The 16,764-nt window shown below is 36.0% G+C and overlaps 1 protein-coding gene across 12 annotated transcripts in view; it reads right to left on the bottom strand.

The window, feature by feature from the left end:
- The window catches only part of LOC120474730 (uncharacterized), a 57,217-nt gene that overhangs the window by 25,074 nt on the left and 15,379 nt on the right, over positions 1-16,764 (bottom strand). For all 12 annotated transcript variants that reach the window (XR_016147128.1, XR_016147129.1, XM_089122328.1 and 9 more), the window contains one exon: positions 14,112-14,217. Coding sequence is in view for 10 of the 12 variants with exons in the window: in XM_089122328.1 (XP_088978454.1) it covers positions 14,112-14,217 (106 nt within the window). In the remaining 2 variants the exon portion in view is untranslated. The remainder of the gene's footprint in view (positions 1-14,111; positions 14,218-16,764) is intronic.

Below are 16,764 nucleotides of genomic sequence, written 5' to 3'. Positions count from 1 at the left end.
TTTCAGAGGATGCAGCATGCAATCCTCATCCGCATTTCTGAGAATCTGCCCTCTCATCTTCCGACGGTTTGAAATGTGGTTCATCACTGGAGCATCACTTTAAGATTTGGTTAACATTAGTGGTGCCACGCTATAGTATGTCTCCATTTAACGGAGCCTCAATGCCTGAGGAAACACCACTAATCACCATTCTGTTCAGTCACAAAGATGGAAGCCTCATCAGTGGCCTGATGGATCTGAAAGGTTGAATACTGAGCAATGCACTCCAATCAGCAAGCACTGGAACAATTTTATGAATTTCCCATGAAGCACGTGAAAATAGGGCCAAGTGATGGTCAGCACTTAGAGCATTATTCTTGCATGACTGAGAAAATGTCTTTAAAGTGTTTCAATAAAAGACACATCATGGAAAACAGGATTTTCTTTGCCTTTTTGCAGAGTTTGGTGCACGCTACCCATTTTTAAAGTAACATCGGCAGTCAACCACAACCATAAAAGCTAATAATTCTGAAAAAAACATGGTATCGATGTCAAAATCATCAGTACATAAACATATGACAGCCTACATTTACACATCAACACCTACTGAGTACTCACTATATGCTGGTACACATAGTTTAGAGATCATAAAAGGCAATTTACATGTTTTAAAAGTATGAACACTACATTTCTAGCCAGGGTTTCCCCATGCTGCCTTGCCACAGCGTGATTTTATTCACGCTGCCAGGCAGCCTGGAAACCACGAAACAAATTTTCGCCTGAGATAGGGAACCAATCACAGAACAGGGAGGGAGGGAGCAGCAAGACGATGACGACGTACAGTACAATACATGCGACACCAAAGCAGTTACATTGTTTATATCTATGGATCCATCTTGGCAGCGGACGTTAAGTTACTTTTTGATACAGCCTTTGTGTATACATAAATCTCTGACCCATCGTCTTCTTCCTCGTCTAATTTTCTGTCGCTCTACATACGTCATCTGGTATCATTGAACCGATTGGCTATGAGCTACGTACAGGCGCATTTGATAGACATTTGTGGCATCCAATAATTCGGCTCTGGGCATTCGTAAATCACGCCTCAAATACAAGAAAATGAACATGTGGTTTCCAGACCATGCCTCATTCTCAATGATACGTGGTCTGGCGTTAGCCAGGCTACATTTCTAGATTAATTCAATTAAAAAAATTATAAAAATGTTATATTAATGAATATACCACGCATGTGTATTGTCGTGTAATTTATGCACTAAAGTGAGTTTTTATGTGCATAGGATACGCATGGGTTGGTTAGGGTAGGTTTAGTAGTGGTGTGGGGTGTGTGTGTATTAGACGCAAATGAACTGCGTATCAAATGCACGCGAAAACTGCGTCTCATATGCACGTAAAAACTCATTTTTGCGTATTACATGACAATACACAATGCGTGTTATAGAGACGCATTTACGTGAGAACAGGCTGAATATACAGTTCAAAAACACAATCTTGTACAATATAATGACTTCCTAAGCCACTTTTTGATGACCAATACATGTACTTGTCTGCTGCAATACTTTAAAGCCTTTGAAATACCTGGGGGTTTTTATTCTAAGCATATACTGATACTGATTAACTGCAATTTGTTTGGTTAAATAATAAGCATATTATGTTGACAAATTCATTGTTAAATATAATTACGTTTTTAATGAATTTCCTAACATACATTAAGTGGGCGTCAGCAGTAAAAAAATCGTAAAAGTGTCAAATATGTCCCTTTAAAGAGAGAACAGAACAGCCATGATGATACAAGCCTGTCTGTCTTGATCAAAGACCTGAAACAAGACGCTTTTTAAACAGCACGGGTATCACCTGCCAGGTAAAACAATAGCTCAAACTAATGTCACGCAAACCCCAGCACCAGTCACGTACATTCAAGCTTCTCATGGGTCGGTGTTGACTGAGGTGGAAAAGTAAACATTTACACTGATTCAATAAACCTCTTTCCAGCCTAGTACATGGAGTCATACATTTCAGCCATGATCTTGGTCCATGCACATGGTCCAAACATAGACGTACTCTGCCCTGACAATCTGTGTAAGAATAAACAACGCACAAACCATAGACCGCCCTGACTTGTACTCGTGTAGGAAGGCACGTGTAGAGTCATAAAACTGCCAGGCGCAGCCCTGTAAGAGGCAGGCTCTGTAGGAAAAGAGGAAACGTGCCCGAGGATATGTCGTTTAATGCAGTGGAAGGTTAATTAGAGGTAATTGGTTAATTGCAGAGGGAGGAAAGAGCGGAGACCTTTTAGGCAGAATTAGACAGACAGTGCTAGTAGGGGTGAGAGAAATCAGAGCACATATTCCTTTCAGTGCCTCATAAAACTTTACAAAAGATTCATTCAGGAAGGCTGCTAGCTCTTAAAGTAGGTCAGCTTTGTCACTATTTTAAATGATGGGTGCAAGAAAAGTCAAAGAAAGTCAGATCAATTGAGTGACACAGATGGATAGATGGGTAGATGGATGGACGGATGGATGTAGACAAGACATACACAGAACGAAAGGCAGATACGTTGGGGTTTTGTCTTATTTGTTTCTTTTATTATGAGATTTGGTGTGCCCTTCATGTGGATTCCCCTCCTCCTTGTTCAGGGCCCTCAAACACAGGCTGATCCCAAACCACAGCGATATATCTAACCAGACACAAGCAGAGACAGCCAGACCAGAACATCCTTCACTTTGTCAATGTCATAAAAATGCATCTGAAAAACGTTCCTCTATTAGATGTCCTTGAGAAATAAGAACATCTTATAATATAAGGGTGTAGATGTCTCAATATTTAAAAAAAATTAAATAAAAAAACATATGATAGAGATAAAAAAATAGATGAATTTGATTTCAAGGTGGCCATCTTGGTAACACACATGGCAGACTACACTCTCCAAAATGATTTGTAAAGATTACATTTTCAAATAATATTGGACAACAATCATAATTTTGATTCTGAGCCTTTGAAAACAGTCATTGATTTTGTAATGTGTTTTGGTGGAGCAAAATCAGAAAACACACTTTATCTCTGAACACAATGTTTCTCACATGCAATAACATCTCACATTTAATCTGATTTCCAAATGTCCAATCGCATAGAATTAAAGAGGTGGTAAAATGACATTTTCACAAGATGCAAAATAAATCTCTGATGTCCCCAGAGTGTGTGTGTGTGTGTGTGAAGTTTTAGCACAAAATACCCCACAGATGTTTTTATATACTGTAGCATGTTAAATTTTTTTAGGGTTTGCAAGAATGCACAGTTTTGTGTCTGGCCCTTTAAATGCAAATGAGCTGCTGCAGAGGGCGGGGTTTCAAGAGCTTGGTGTGTTAGCAGCTGCGATTTCCTCACGCAGACACACTAAAATGACAGAAACTGTTTTCCCTTTAATGTTAAAATGGAGTCAGTCAAAGATGGAGAGACTCAAGAAGAAGTGACAACATGTAGAATGCAACAGGACGTCTCTGAATGGTTGGTTGATGAATTTATGTTACTGATGTGGACTTCTCAACATGGACTCAACATGGACAACATGTGTTCCCGGGGGTGGGGTTTATGCACATTTTAGGGTTGGTGATGCCACTAACCCGGAAGGAAGCTTGTGTAGTCCCTAACAGCCATTTGTAGTCCTTAAAAAACGATTTCTTTAAAAGCAAATATCTTCCTTTGCTTTGAACTTTGAGCGTTGTAACTTTGATAATGTTGTTTATGCCCTAAAAGCAACATTTCACACTAACTAAAGTTAGAAAAGCGAAATCATATTTTACCACCCCTTTAAACATTACAAAAAAACAAACAAACAAACAAAAAAAAAAAACGATAGACAGCATAAGCCACCTTGAAGTTCTCTCTAAATATTATTTGTACTTTTTCAAGCCTGACTGCATTGCCACACTCTTTCCTGCACTCTTTCCTGTCCTGTATGGACCCCTGTTACTTCTCACTATTTGTATTTTCAGAGTAAACTCTATTCAAGTGTTTGTGTCTGCGGTCCACAGCGAGTCATCTATCAGAGCTAAAGAGCTGTGAGAGGGGCACTACACACAGACACGACTGTGAGAATGGATTGAGGACTGTGGCCAAACAGAAGACATTAATCAGATACTGGTATTCCCTGCTGGGGCAAGGAGAAGGCTGGTGAAAGCTTCCTTCAGCAGAATACATGAGCACGGGCTCCGTACCACACAGCGAGCTCTCGATGGGCCGCACTGAGCATGCTGACTGAGGTATGAAGTTGGACTGTGTTACTGTACAAGGTTTGGCAGATCTTTAGTATCTCAAAGCAAATAAAGTGAAAGGAGGAAAGAGGCCGCAAGAAAGAGACAGATAGAGTGTAACGGCTGACAGCGCTAAATACTCACAAATGTCATCTCAGGTAGGAACAAGTACAATACAGACCTCAACCAACACATTTAATTTATGTAACACATGTATTTAAAAAATAAACATTTAAGGGAATAGTTCACCCAAAAATAAAAATTTACTCACACACTCTAAAAAATGCTGAGTTGATTTAACCCAATTTTGGGTAAAATATATATGGACAAACCCAGCCATTGAGTTAAAACTGTAATTTAAAAATGTAACCCAATGGCTAGGTTTGTCCATATTTTATCCAAAATTGGGTTAAAACAAACCAGCATTTTTTAGGGTGTATATATTCTGTGGATCACAAAAGAAGATATTTTAAAATAAATAAATTAAAATAATAAAAATCAATGTTGCTTGTAAAATATATCAATATTCAAAACAAAATTTATATTTACAAAAAAAAATGTGTTTCTTTATAATAAGTTAAAAGTACACTCTAAAAAATGCTGGGTTGTTTCAACCCAAATTTGGGTCAAATACTGTATGTACAAACCCAAATGTTGGGTTAAAAATACAATAAAACATTTTACAGTTGAAAGTGAAGGTTGATGTAGGGTTAAATTTTGAAATTACATTTTTAACCCAACATTTGGGTTTGTCCATATTTTACTCAAATTTGGGTTAAAAAAACCCAGCATTTTTTAGAGTGTACTTTTAACTTATTATAAAGAAACACATTTTTTTTGTAAATATAAATTTTGTTTTGAATATTGAATATTGATATATACTATATATATATATATATATATATATATATATATATATATATATATATATATATATACTGCCCAAAAATGTTACTTACATTTATTTTTTAAATAATTGGTGATTAATCTGATATGAGTCTTTAGTTTATATTAGAAAGAAAGAAAAATCTTATTTGTGGGGGTTTTTCTCATGCGACACACTTGCCTCACAGAGTGACTAGGAAAGATACACTATAATTCCCAAATCCATGTTTAGAAAGACTCGTTATGAAAAAATGAACAGAGCATGCACTCAAACAAACAAATTCAGACCGCAACTGCCGCGTGTGTATACTAAGCTGAATTGGAGAGACATGCACACTAGAGAAATACGTCCCAGGATTTGTAGTTTGTTCTTTTTGTCATTAAATGGTTTTTAAGTAATCCAGGTGTATGCACAGACTACGGAAATCCAGCTTCTCCCAAATAAACATGCAGGCATTAAGACTCATGATGGTCTGGAAAAGGCATGGTAGTTACTTCCAAATATCTTTAGTTTAAAGTCACACATTTTAGAAACTAAGGGCAACAAATACATACAAACAGAAAACTGCCCCAGGTGTACACCGCACCGGGACGATCTGATACACACCGACAGTGATACATCCACACACTCAACATCTGGACCTGAGCCCGTTGCACTATTTGGTCTATCCCGGGGCTGATCTGTCATTAGGACCAGAGATGTAGTCGGTAAACTCTCACAGATGAGGGGAAGAGCTACAACCCCCCACCACCACCACCCCCGCACCCACCACCTTTCAATGTGCCAGTGTGTGTGTGAGATGGGGAAACCCGATAGCCTTTCTCTAATCAGTCTTGTTAGTGTCCGTGAGCAGTAGCCCCCCGTCTAACCTGCCCTCGGTCAAAAACATGGCACTGACGGAAAGAAAGGACTTACTCTAAATCCAAAACAGATGGCTTTAATGGATGATTGTGTATCCTATTTGTGCCTGTGTGTATTAAATGTTTTGTATTTGAATCAGTGTTGCTATAGTACAAGTCGGTAAACATTTTCTGAGGGAATGCCCTGATAGGATCATATATGACATGCTTGATTTAATACACTCATAGTCAAAAGTTCAGAAAAATGCCCCCATGTGTTGGTTCTGTTGAAGAAAAAAGTGCTTGTTTAGGTCTGCATATTATATACTGTAAAACGTGTGCATTCCATCTTACCAGATGTACCGATATAATAATATATATTGACAAAAAAACTAAAATAATAGTTATGCTTTAAAATATACAAATATCGTGCTGTATATAAAACCTTGTACTTTAAATCTTGCCAGATTTACTGATATTCTTAATATAATAAATGATATGATAATAAAAATAGTAAACAAATGAAATGAAAATAGTAAACAAAAGAATGTAAAAAAGTAAAACAAAAGATAACATTTTAAAAGGGCTGTCAAAGGATTAATCGCGATTAATCGCATCCAAAATAAAAGTTTGTGTTTACATAATGTATGTGGGTGCACTGTGTATAATTATTTTATATATATAAATACACACATATGCATGTATATTTAATAAAAATATTATTTATATATAAAATATTTATAATTTTATATATATATATATATATATACAAATTATATATAAATCTATATACAGTATATACATGAAAATATTTCTTAAATATATGCAAGCATGTGTGTCTATTTATATATATATATATATATATATATATATATATATATATCAAATAATTATACACAGTGCACCCACATATATTAGGTAAACACAAATTTTTATTTTGGATACGATTAATCGCAATGAATCATTTGACAGGCCTGCATTTTAAAAATGGTAAACAAAAAAATATTAAAATAGTAAGCAAAACAAAAACATTTACAATAGTAAAAAAATAATAATATTTGAAAAAAAAAATAAAAACAAACATACCCATTTTCAAACAATAAAGAAGCAGGTATGGGCAATGGGCATAATATAAATTTATGCTTTACAGATTTAGATTTAGCTTTACATTTGCGCAAGTAAGTGTTTTTTTTTTCATAATTCAATAGTTATAACAGGAAGACTTAGTAAGCGTTATGCAATTAACTTTTTCTCATCATCCAGTCGTGTATCTTCTGCTTTAAAGGACCTTTAACATCCGCTTTCATACAGACTGGCCTCCCAGGTTGTTGCACTGGTTCGGGCCCAGCTGGGATCCAACAATAACATTTTTGTTAATGCACGTTTATGGCTAATCCTGCATGCCCTTTGATATCTGATAACATACTCAGCTTGACTGAACGTGGATTAGAAGCCATTCCGGTTCTACAGATCTGTGTTCTCCTTGTTGTGGGTCCGTTCTGACAGAACATGGATAAAGCGAGCGGAACGCTGGTAGACGCTCTTCAGCTGCGATGACTGAGGCAGAAGAGAATGCGTAATTAAAGTGAAGCATTTCCTCTTCAAATGAAGCTCTGAGGAGCTTCAGTTTAATTACAGTTCTTTAGATAAGAACAGGCTGGTACACAAGAGAGTGGTGTGTCAACACAGTGATTTGGATGCACAGATAAAAAAAAAAGAACAGAAAATGAAAGGGCAGCATAATTACCTCAAGTATGTGTTGATGCACCATCTTAATAATGTATAAAATATATATGGTGGATGTGATTGTATGAAAGTGTAAAAACTTTAAAGAGAATTAACTGTTTAACTGTTAACTTCCGCCCAGAGGCCGTCTGACTGACATGAAAAGCAACTAAACACAGTTTGTTTTGTTCCTCGTCATGTTTGGGAATATCAAAAATGTACTTCGATATTCCTACAATAACAGTACGGTGTGTAAAAATCTTAGACATATTTGAAAGAGTCTATGTAGGCCTACTTTACATACTTCTGATTCAAAAATCCTTCATTTAGTTGATCCTGATAAGCACTCATTGTGACATTTGTAAACACAACGGCTTTCTTCTTCCACAAGGGGGTTTGACCTCACGCCATTTTTGTTTCCAGGCGGCCCCTAAACGATTAGTTCACTTTAAAAAAAAAAACTTTTGCTGATAATTTACTCACCCCCATGTCATCCAAGATGTCCATGTCTTTCTTTCTTCAGTCGAAAAGAAATTAAGGTTTTTGATGAAAACATTCCAGGATTGTTCTCCATATAATGCCCTTTACTGGTAACCAAACGGTTCAAGGTCCAAAAGACACTTTCAGTGCAAACTGCAAACTGTTCAAAGGGCTTTAAACGATTCCAGATGATGAATAAGGGTCTTATCAAGCGAAACGATCACTCATTTAATAAATAAATAACAAAGTTTAAGTTTTATAAGCTCAAATGCTCGCCTTGCTCTGTACTGTGATGCACGTTCGTGACTCTCCTGTTCGAACTCGTTCATCAAAATGAACGGATCTTTTTCAGAGTCAATTCGTTTGTTTTGTTTGTTGAATGAACCAAACGACTCGGAAAAACATTTGTTCATTTTGATGAACGAGTTCGAATAGGAGAGTCACAAACGTGCATCACAGAACTGAGCAAGGCAACCATTTGAGCCTATAAAACTTAAACTTTGTTATTTATTTATTAAAAATAAAAATAAAAGAGTGATCGTTTCGCTTGATAAGACCCTTATTCATCTGGAATCGTTTAAAGCCCTTTGAACAGTTTGCAGTTTGCACTGAAAGTGTCTTTTGGACCTTGAACCGTTTGGTTACCAGTGAAGTCCATTATATGGAGAAAAATCCTGGAATGTTTTCATCAAAAACCTTAATTTCTTTTCGAGTGAAGAAAGAATGACATGGATATCAAGGATGACATGGGGGTGAGTAAATTATCAGATAAATGATCATGTTTTTTTTTAAAAATGAACTACTCCTTTAAAGAATGCGCCACACTTCTCCTGTAGAATTCAACCAATCAGATGACAACTTCAAAACTCCTGAAGTGTTTCCAATATTGTGTGCCTTATACATCAGACATTCAGCCAATTCAGTGGGTGTGACGTCTGAGGCTGACACTACTCACTATGTGAGTGTAATTAGACGTATTCTCTAACTAGAGTATTTGAACAGGAAGCAGACAGTTTTGTCTAGACAGAAACTATTTGAGCCAAAATAGTGATGTAAGGACCAGACATAACGGCACAGCAGAACCAAATATTTCCCCAATGGTTTACTGTGAATTTGGGAGTTTCAATGCAATGCAATAAATAATAAACTTCAAAAACAGTGACATTAATAATTTAATAAAATAATTATTTTTAAATAAACAAATTATTATAATAAAATAAACAAAAAAATGATCTAAGACAAAAACTGTTTTCACAATGATTAGCACTTCTGTTTCATTTTAAGTCTGGATTCTTAAGTTATGCGTATAGTATTAAGTTTCCACTTGCATTACAGACGGGCACAAACCAGAGCTGATTGAAATAGAGATATGTCAACATTTATGTCTAACACAATTTTAATATGAATGCTGCCTTACACAGTGCAGGTCTGTGGGAATAAATGTACAGTATACGGCTGATGGATCCTTTCTTTGTGTTTCTGGGTTGGGTCTGTGGAGGAGATTCTATGTTTTGCAGACAGAAAGAAAACTATCCCATCTGTCTGGATCAAATGATGTATCACATGTCAGAGAAATGCATTTGCTTTGCATTGGAAAATGTGCCTCTGAAATGACTGTTCTAAACAAATAGCAAATCTTGATATTAAGTGTAGTTTAATATCTTGTGTATGTTTCCAAACTAAATGTATATGATAACCATTTATTCAAATGTGCAAATGATCAGTATCACTTTTACTTTGCCTAAAAATTGAGGCCACTTCACCATTTTGTGTGAAGCCTGGCTACCACAAGCCTGTTACAATATCAATCCATCCTTAAGGGCTAACTTTGAAGATGAAAGACGCTTACACTAGGGCCATCTCTTAACTTAACCATTGGCTTGGTTTGCTGTAAAGGATTTGGCAACAGTACTAAGCCTGTGGTTTTTGGCATCCAGCACACGCCTGCATGTCTTTGGGGATGCGACAGAGGGAGTCGGTTACGTAAAGGTGGGCCAAGCCCTTGCTAAGCGGGCCATATGCTGCCCCTCTCATGCCCAGCGATGGGTCACTGTGCGCCAAAACTCACAAGCTGTACCAATTACACCACCCACCTCATCTTTGATACAGTGCCCATCAAAACGTTCATCTTTCTCCTTTTATTTTCCTCGCTTTCTCTCTCGCTCTCCTTGAAAATACATCTCAAACCACAGTTACAGCTTGTTCTCCTTTCCCCATCAATCCATTATCTGTACATTCACAAGAGAGCTCTACTTAAGGTTTTCTAGACATCGTTCAACGGTTTGCCTAAAACAAATATCAAAAAGACTTTCAGTTTTCTTTCCAGCGCAGTACAATCAGTGAAGTGGCTCACAATGCCATTCAGAACTGAGTGAAGAATAACTTTGACATTTTATTTTTTGAATTTGAATTGAGATAGCAAAAAGGACACACAATTGCTATTCAAATTTGAATGAGAGGAGAAACGGTATAATTTAAATTAACTGAAATTCAAAGAAAAGACAAACTTTTTGACAAAGAATTTTGGCTTGATAAAAGCGTTAAGTATTAAGACATTTAGGGTATTACATTTTTTTAAGTTTAAAATATAGAAGTTTCATAGGTCTTAAGGACAGAGAGAATGATAGAATGATAAAACAATAGGTATAGAAATGCATAGATGGATGGATGAATGGACGGACGAATGGACAGACAGATAGCCAGACATATAGATAGATAGGTAGATATGTATGATTTATAAGCTGTTTTCCCTTATGGGGACAAAAAACAAAGTGTACAAAAACTGGTGTACAAAGTGGCATTAAGTTTCTCACAGTTAAATGCGTGATGTGCTGGAGGGTTTATGCATAAAAACCTGTCTAAAAAACATGAAAAGAAAAAATGATAGAGCAACCCCCCTTTAAAGACCCCCAAATTGACCTCCGGCTCTGAAAGCTCAACTTTTCCACTTGGCTCTCATTGGTGTTTGCATTTCAGCAGGCCGCAATGCAGAAGATAGATGTATTTGCCTAAATCCTGAGAAGTTGATGTGGAATGAGGAGATCCAAGGACAACAGCAGCCATGACAAGAGGCACTTCAAAAAGAGGTAATGAGTAACTGCAGGTCAGACTCAGAGAAATATGAGGAGAATGACTGCGAGCACGAAAAAGAGACAATAATGTTTGATCCTGAAGGGAGGCCCGACCCCCAAGTCTGACTCCTGCCAGCTTTGCGTCACGCTGAAATCCTTCCCCCTCTTCACATGCTTTCATTATAGCATGAGAGCTCATTAATCAAAGCTCTCCTAAAGGAGAGAGGTTGAACGCTGGGGTGTGAGTGGCCTTCTGATGCTCTACTGCCTCAATGCCATATTGGACACACACACTTACAAATCTTCTGGTTATATACAAACTAGTCTCTGGTAGCTAACTATGCACTCTCAGAAAAAAAAGGTCAAAAAGCTGTCACTGGGGCTGTACCTTTTCAAAAGGTATGTTTTTGTACCTAAAGGCTGCATACTGGTACCTTAATGGTACATATTAGCACCTAAAATGTACATATTAGCACCTAAATGTACATATTAGCACCTAAATGTCCATATTAGCAGCTAAAATGTACATATTGGCAGCTTAAATGTACATAGTAGCACCTAAAATGTACATATTAGCACTTAAATGTAAATATTAGAACCTAAATGTACATATTGGCACCTAAATGTAGATATTAGCACCTAAAATGTACATATTAGAACCTAAATGAAATAAATTAGAAATAAAATGTACATATTAGAACCTAAAATGGACAAAAATTTACCTTTTGAAAAGGTACAGCCCCAGGGACAGATTGTACCTTTTTTTCTGAGAGTGTGAGGCATTTGATCGATTTATCAGGAAGATACTGATTGACACGTAAAGCCACTAACAACAGTTTTTGCTCTGGTTTTAGGGGCAGGTTTCTCTGAAATGGATTTTACCACAAAAATCGATCATTTAAATAATGACCATTTTGATAAACAAAATATGCAAAAACTAGAGCAAGAGGACATGATATTTCTTCCTAGCACAATCAATCTTTTGGTATGGATTAACATTTTTTTTTTTATCATCAAAGCATCCCTATAAATGAAAGAACAGTGTCGGTGAAATGAACAGACTGCGAGAGCACCGTGGACTGCACCAGCTGAGCTCCAAACTCTTCCAACCAATCAACAGATTCATCAGAGGCCCCAATCAATCTCGCACGCAGAATAACAGAGGGAACATTTCTCATACCAGAGCCTCTGGCGTGTGCAATGCTGCTTCTGCCAGCAGTTTGTCATGTTTGAATGATTGGTCATATCACCACCAGTGAGTATTTAAAAGTTAAATATGCAGAAGATATGATGAATTTGACCAAGGATCAAATACACAACATTGTTTACATTCAGCCTAAAGCCTGTTCACATTGCATGTGAAATTTGCCTCCCATTTTAACAAATTCCCTATAAACCTATTCATCAACCATATTTTGCTATACGACTTCTTTGAATCAATATAAACTACTACTTTCCACTCAAAATGACACATCAACACCTTTTATTCAGTAAATGTGACTGAATCCAGATGATTTAAGCAGTTTACAGCTACAAGTTGGGATTTGGTCTCTGCTATGAGTAGATAAATTACCAAATTATTATAAATTTGGATGCAAACGTGATCCACATTATCATGTAAATTAGACTTCATGACAATGAAATTTATAATAGTTCTCAGTCCCAGTACAAATAATATAATTCATGCCTGTTATTAAAGGAAATATGTACAGTAACCCAGAAATCAAGCTGGAGTTTGGCTACACATCACAAATACTATCAGGCTGAAGGCTAGTTAGTGGCTTCTCTTATGAACATTTGAAAATATGATGTGAAACAACTTAATTGGGTCAGATGAGGAATATATCTGCCTTGTTTAATTAAAAAAATGCAGTAAAACAGATTTATTGTGGAATGTTTTTACAATTTGAAATAAATGGTCTCTATTTTTATATATATATTAAAAAGAAATCATTTGAATATGATGATTTGGAGCTAAAGTATCATTTAAACAGTTGTGTTGCTTCATATTTTTGTGGAAACCACACAAATGCATTTGTTTTAATAATGTCTTTACTGTCACATTTGATCAATTGCATCTATGCTAAATAAAAGGTTTAATTTCTTTAAAATTTTAAACTTTTTCTTTTGAATGGTAATGAGCAGTGAAAGAAACCCAAATCTGTACCTTCATACACAAAACACTCAGAACCAAAATTAGGCAACGTCTTCTTATCCATCACTCAAACAAGTCAAAACGAAAAATGCTTCTTCTGTCAGCTAACTCTGTCATTCTTCTACAGCTATGAAACATTCATCATTTTTCAATCTTCCTGCTCTTTTTTTTTAGATCCAGTCTTCAAAATTAAAATTGATCTCACTGGTAGAGAAAACCTACATATTACACACCAAAAAAAAGTATTACAGACAGACCAACGCTACTTTGCTGAACGTAAATATGTGCAGATTAATGTTCCTCGGATTCATAAAGTAAGAAGAGGGAGGAGACTGGAAGACTTCAAGAGTGATGGGTGGGGTCAGAAAGGTCCATCAACCGCTGATGAAGTCACACCACATCAGTCAGCCCCCATAATCACCCAAAAACATATGTTTCACAGCCTATTTCCTCAGATCGCTATTACTCAAACCCAACCATCACTGGTACTTCTATAAGACTGGTGACTCACTGGAATTATTGACCTATCTTGACACGCATCAGAATATTGTAAACATCACGTCGTAGGGGTTTTATTTTCTTAATTACAATATGTGTATGTACATGTCATATATTGGTGCTTTAAAGGAAAGTTCAGAAGCAGTATGTTCTTAAAATCCAACCAATCACATTGCTGAGGATATATAAACAGCCAAATACATAACTCACTTCTTTCTGTAGTTCTTCTGGCGTCCTTCCTCCAACTCCGCCTTGACTTTCCATAGTTTGGTCCGGAGATGAGATGTGAGCTTATGTGAAGTCTCGTATTTGAAACCTTGAAGAGAGAAAGCCAAATACGTTTAATCTTTTCCATTAAAAGTAATGTAGACAAACGTTTAATGTAGACAGTCATGTTAAAGCAAACAAAAGGTTTTAAAGATTTTTTTACATTTTGAACTTTATTTACAGTGCTATGTTGCTGTTTGAGCCTGAAAAAGGTCTGCTACGTTACAAAGCAAAGTCCAATCCAGAGGAAGTTACTCTCTAAATCAGTAAGCACGATTTCTGAACTCCTTCGAAAGTATTGAGTTTTCTTCCAGAAAGGTATATCACAATATTCCTCATTTAGATAATTCCTACCCAATGCAGATGTAAAAAAAAAAAAAATATATATATATATATATATATATGGGCAGGGCCTGGTTGAGTTGCTTTAGTACTGTGTTCTGAAACACGCTCAAACGTTTGACCAGTCAGAACACACTGGTCCGTCCAACCAATGAGAGCACATTGCGCTAATATGTTGTGTAAAATGTATATGTTTTTGGAACATTCAGCCATGAAAACCTATTCTGGTACAACAAAAAACTAAATCAAGACTTTGTAAAAGGGCATAATATGGCCTCTTTAAATGTAGGCTACTCATAAAAAACACACATCTTGCATATCATGGTTTAAATCTCATATGTTTTCCTCAAAGTAAAATTCAAAAGGAAAAACTACTTCATCTATTTACTAACCACAAAAGAAACAGTGAGCTGCTTCATGTCAAACTCATGACAAGAGTTACGATGGGACAGATATAAACCTCCGAGAGCAGTGCGGTTCATGCCAACGGACGATTCCATGAAACGCAGGAAAGATTTCCACATTCCAGTTTTGGAATTGACTGGAGATTCTGTTTCCATCCTTTGTGTTCTCCCGCCATTAAATTTGGAGATGGAAATAAATTCCAGAAGTGTTTTTTAAGGGCGGAGAAAACTAAAACAAGAGGAATAGTCACTGACTCGTTTTAATGACTTTTGTGTGTTGATGTAGACATGAAGTCTTTGTCCATGAAATGGGCCATTGTGGGTTATTCTGGCGCCTCCTTCATTCTGCTGATAATCTAAGCGATAATAAAGTCATAGTTTCTCAACATTCAGATCATAGAAGTATTTAGAGATCCTGAGGTGGTCCATTATAATTAGTCTGTTATCATTACTGCTCAAAGAACTCCAAGAAGTCGAAAAGACCTGCTTTATTTTCTTATCATTCCTTTGCAATGTTGGCCGACTAAATGTGATATTCAGATTACATCTGGCACTCAAAGACACAAACTAATTGCACTGTTAAAGCGCTAACTGTCCCTTCTGTGCCTTGATCTGTGGACAGAGCGGAAGAAACTGAATGTTGAAAAGGATTACAGGATAATCACATTATTATTTCAAATCTATTCATGCCTATATTTTCCTAAATGTCAGAATAAAGACAAGTTACAAAAAAATTAAACACCAGCCAACCAACTATACAACCAATTAAATTATCCAAACCAACCAAAACGTCTTTTTATTCTTAGTAAAATAGTATAAGCTTTAAAGAAACAAGTCAAATACAAATGTTCTAGTTTCTCGTGTGTAATTACTCCAGTATTCAGGGTCACATGATCATCACAAAACATGCACTCTAAAAATTGCTGGGTTGTACGGAAGCCCTGAACCGCAACGTAAAAAAAAAAAAAAATCTAGCATTTCGAGATTAAAGTTGAGATATTTTAAGATTAAAGTAGAAAAACTTTTAAAGTGGACGTTATGAATGCACACTTCTATGATCGTAATGTTTTGACTTTATTCTCAAAATATTTCGACTTTAATCTCAAAACATTTCGACTTTAATCTCAAAATGCTCGATTTTTTTTCTTACAGATTTTTTTTTTTTCACTTGTGTTTCAGGGCTTCCGTACGCTTGTTTTAACCCAACTTTGGGTCAAATATGGACAATTTTTTACATTTTTTAATTACATTTTTAACCCAACGTTTGGGTTTGTCCATATTTGACCCAAAGTTGGGTTAAAACAACCCAGCATTTTTAGAGTGTGCTAAGCTGATTTGATGGTCAAGAAACATTTCTTATAATTATTAATTGTGCAGCTCAATATTTTTGTGAAAGGTGTGATAAAAAAAAAAAAACCTGGATTATTTTATGTATAGGAAGTACAAAATAATTTTTTTTTTATTTGAAACATATTTTTTGTAACAATGTAAAAGCCTTTACTTTGATTCAGCAAGTATGGATAAAATTAATAAACATTTCTTTAAATGATTTTTTTTTTTTTTTTTTTTTTTTTTTTTACGGGAATACAGTATCAATGGTTGAGTCCAGCCTTAACATATGTTGAACTACACTCAAATGAATGTACTAGACATGCCAACCGATTCTTTTCTTGATTTCCACCCAATTTTCCCCTATTAGAAAGAAAGGGAGAAAATAACATCTTGGAATTACTTTGAAGATTAAGATGCTGTCTTTGAGAGCATCCATCTTTGGCTTTGCTCAACAAACCCATCTTAAACGCATGCACACACACACACAGTCCAAATGAGTGCACCCCACACCAAAGAGA

Source organism: Pimephales promelas, chromosome 17, assembly GCF_988280905.1.
Source record: "Pimephales promelas chromosome 17, fPimPro1.hap1.1, whole genome shotgun sequence".
NCBI lineage: Eukaryota > Metazoa > Chordata > Actinopteri > Cypriniformes > Leuciscidae > Pimephales > Pimephales promelas.
The sequence above is the reverse complement of the archived record's forward strand: the minus strand, read 5'-3'. Positions and strand labels throughout refer to the sequence as shown.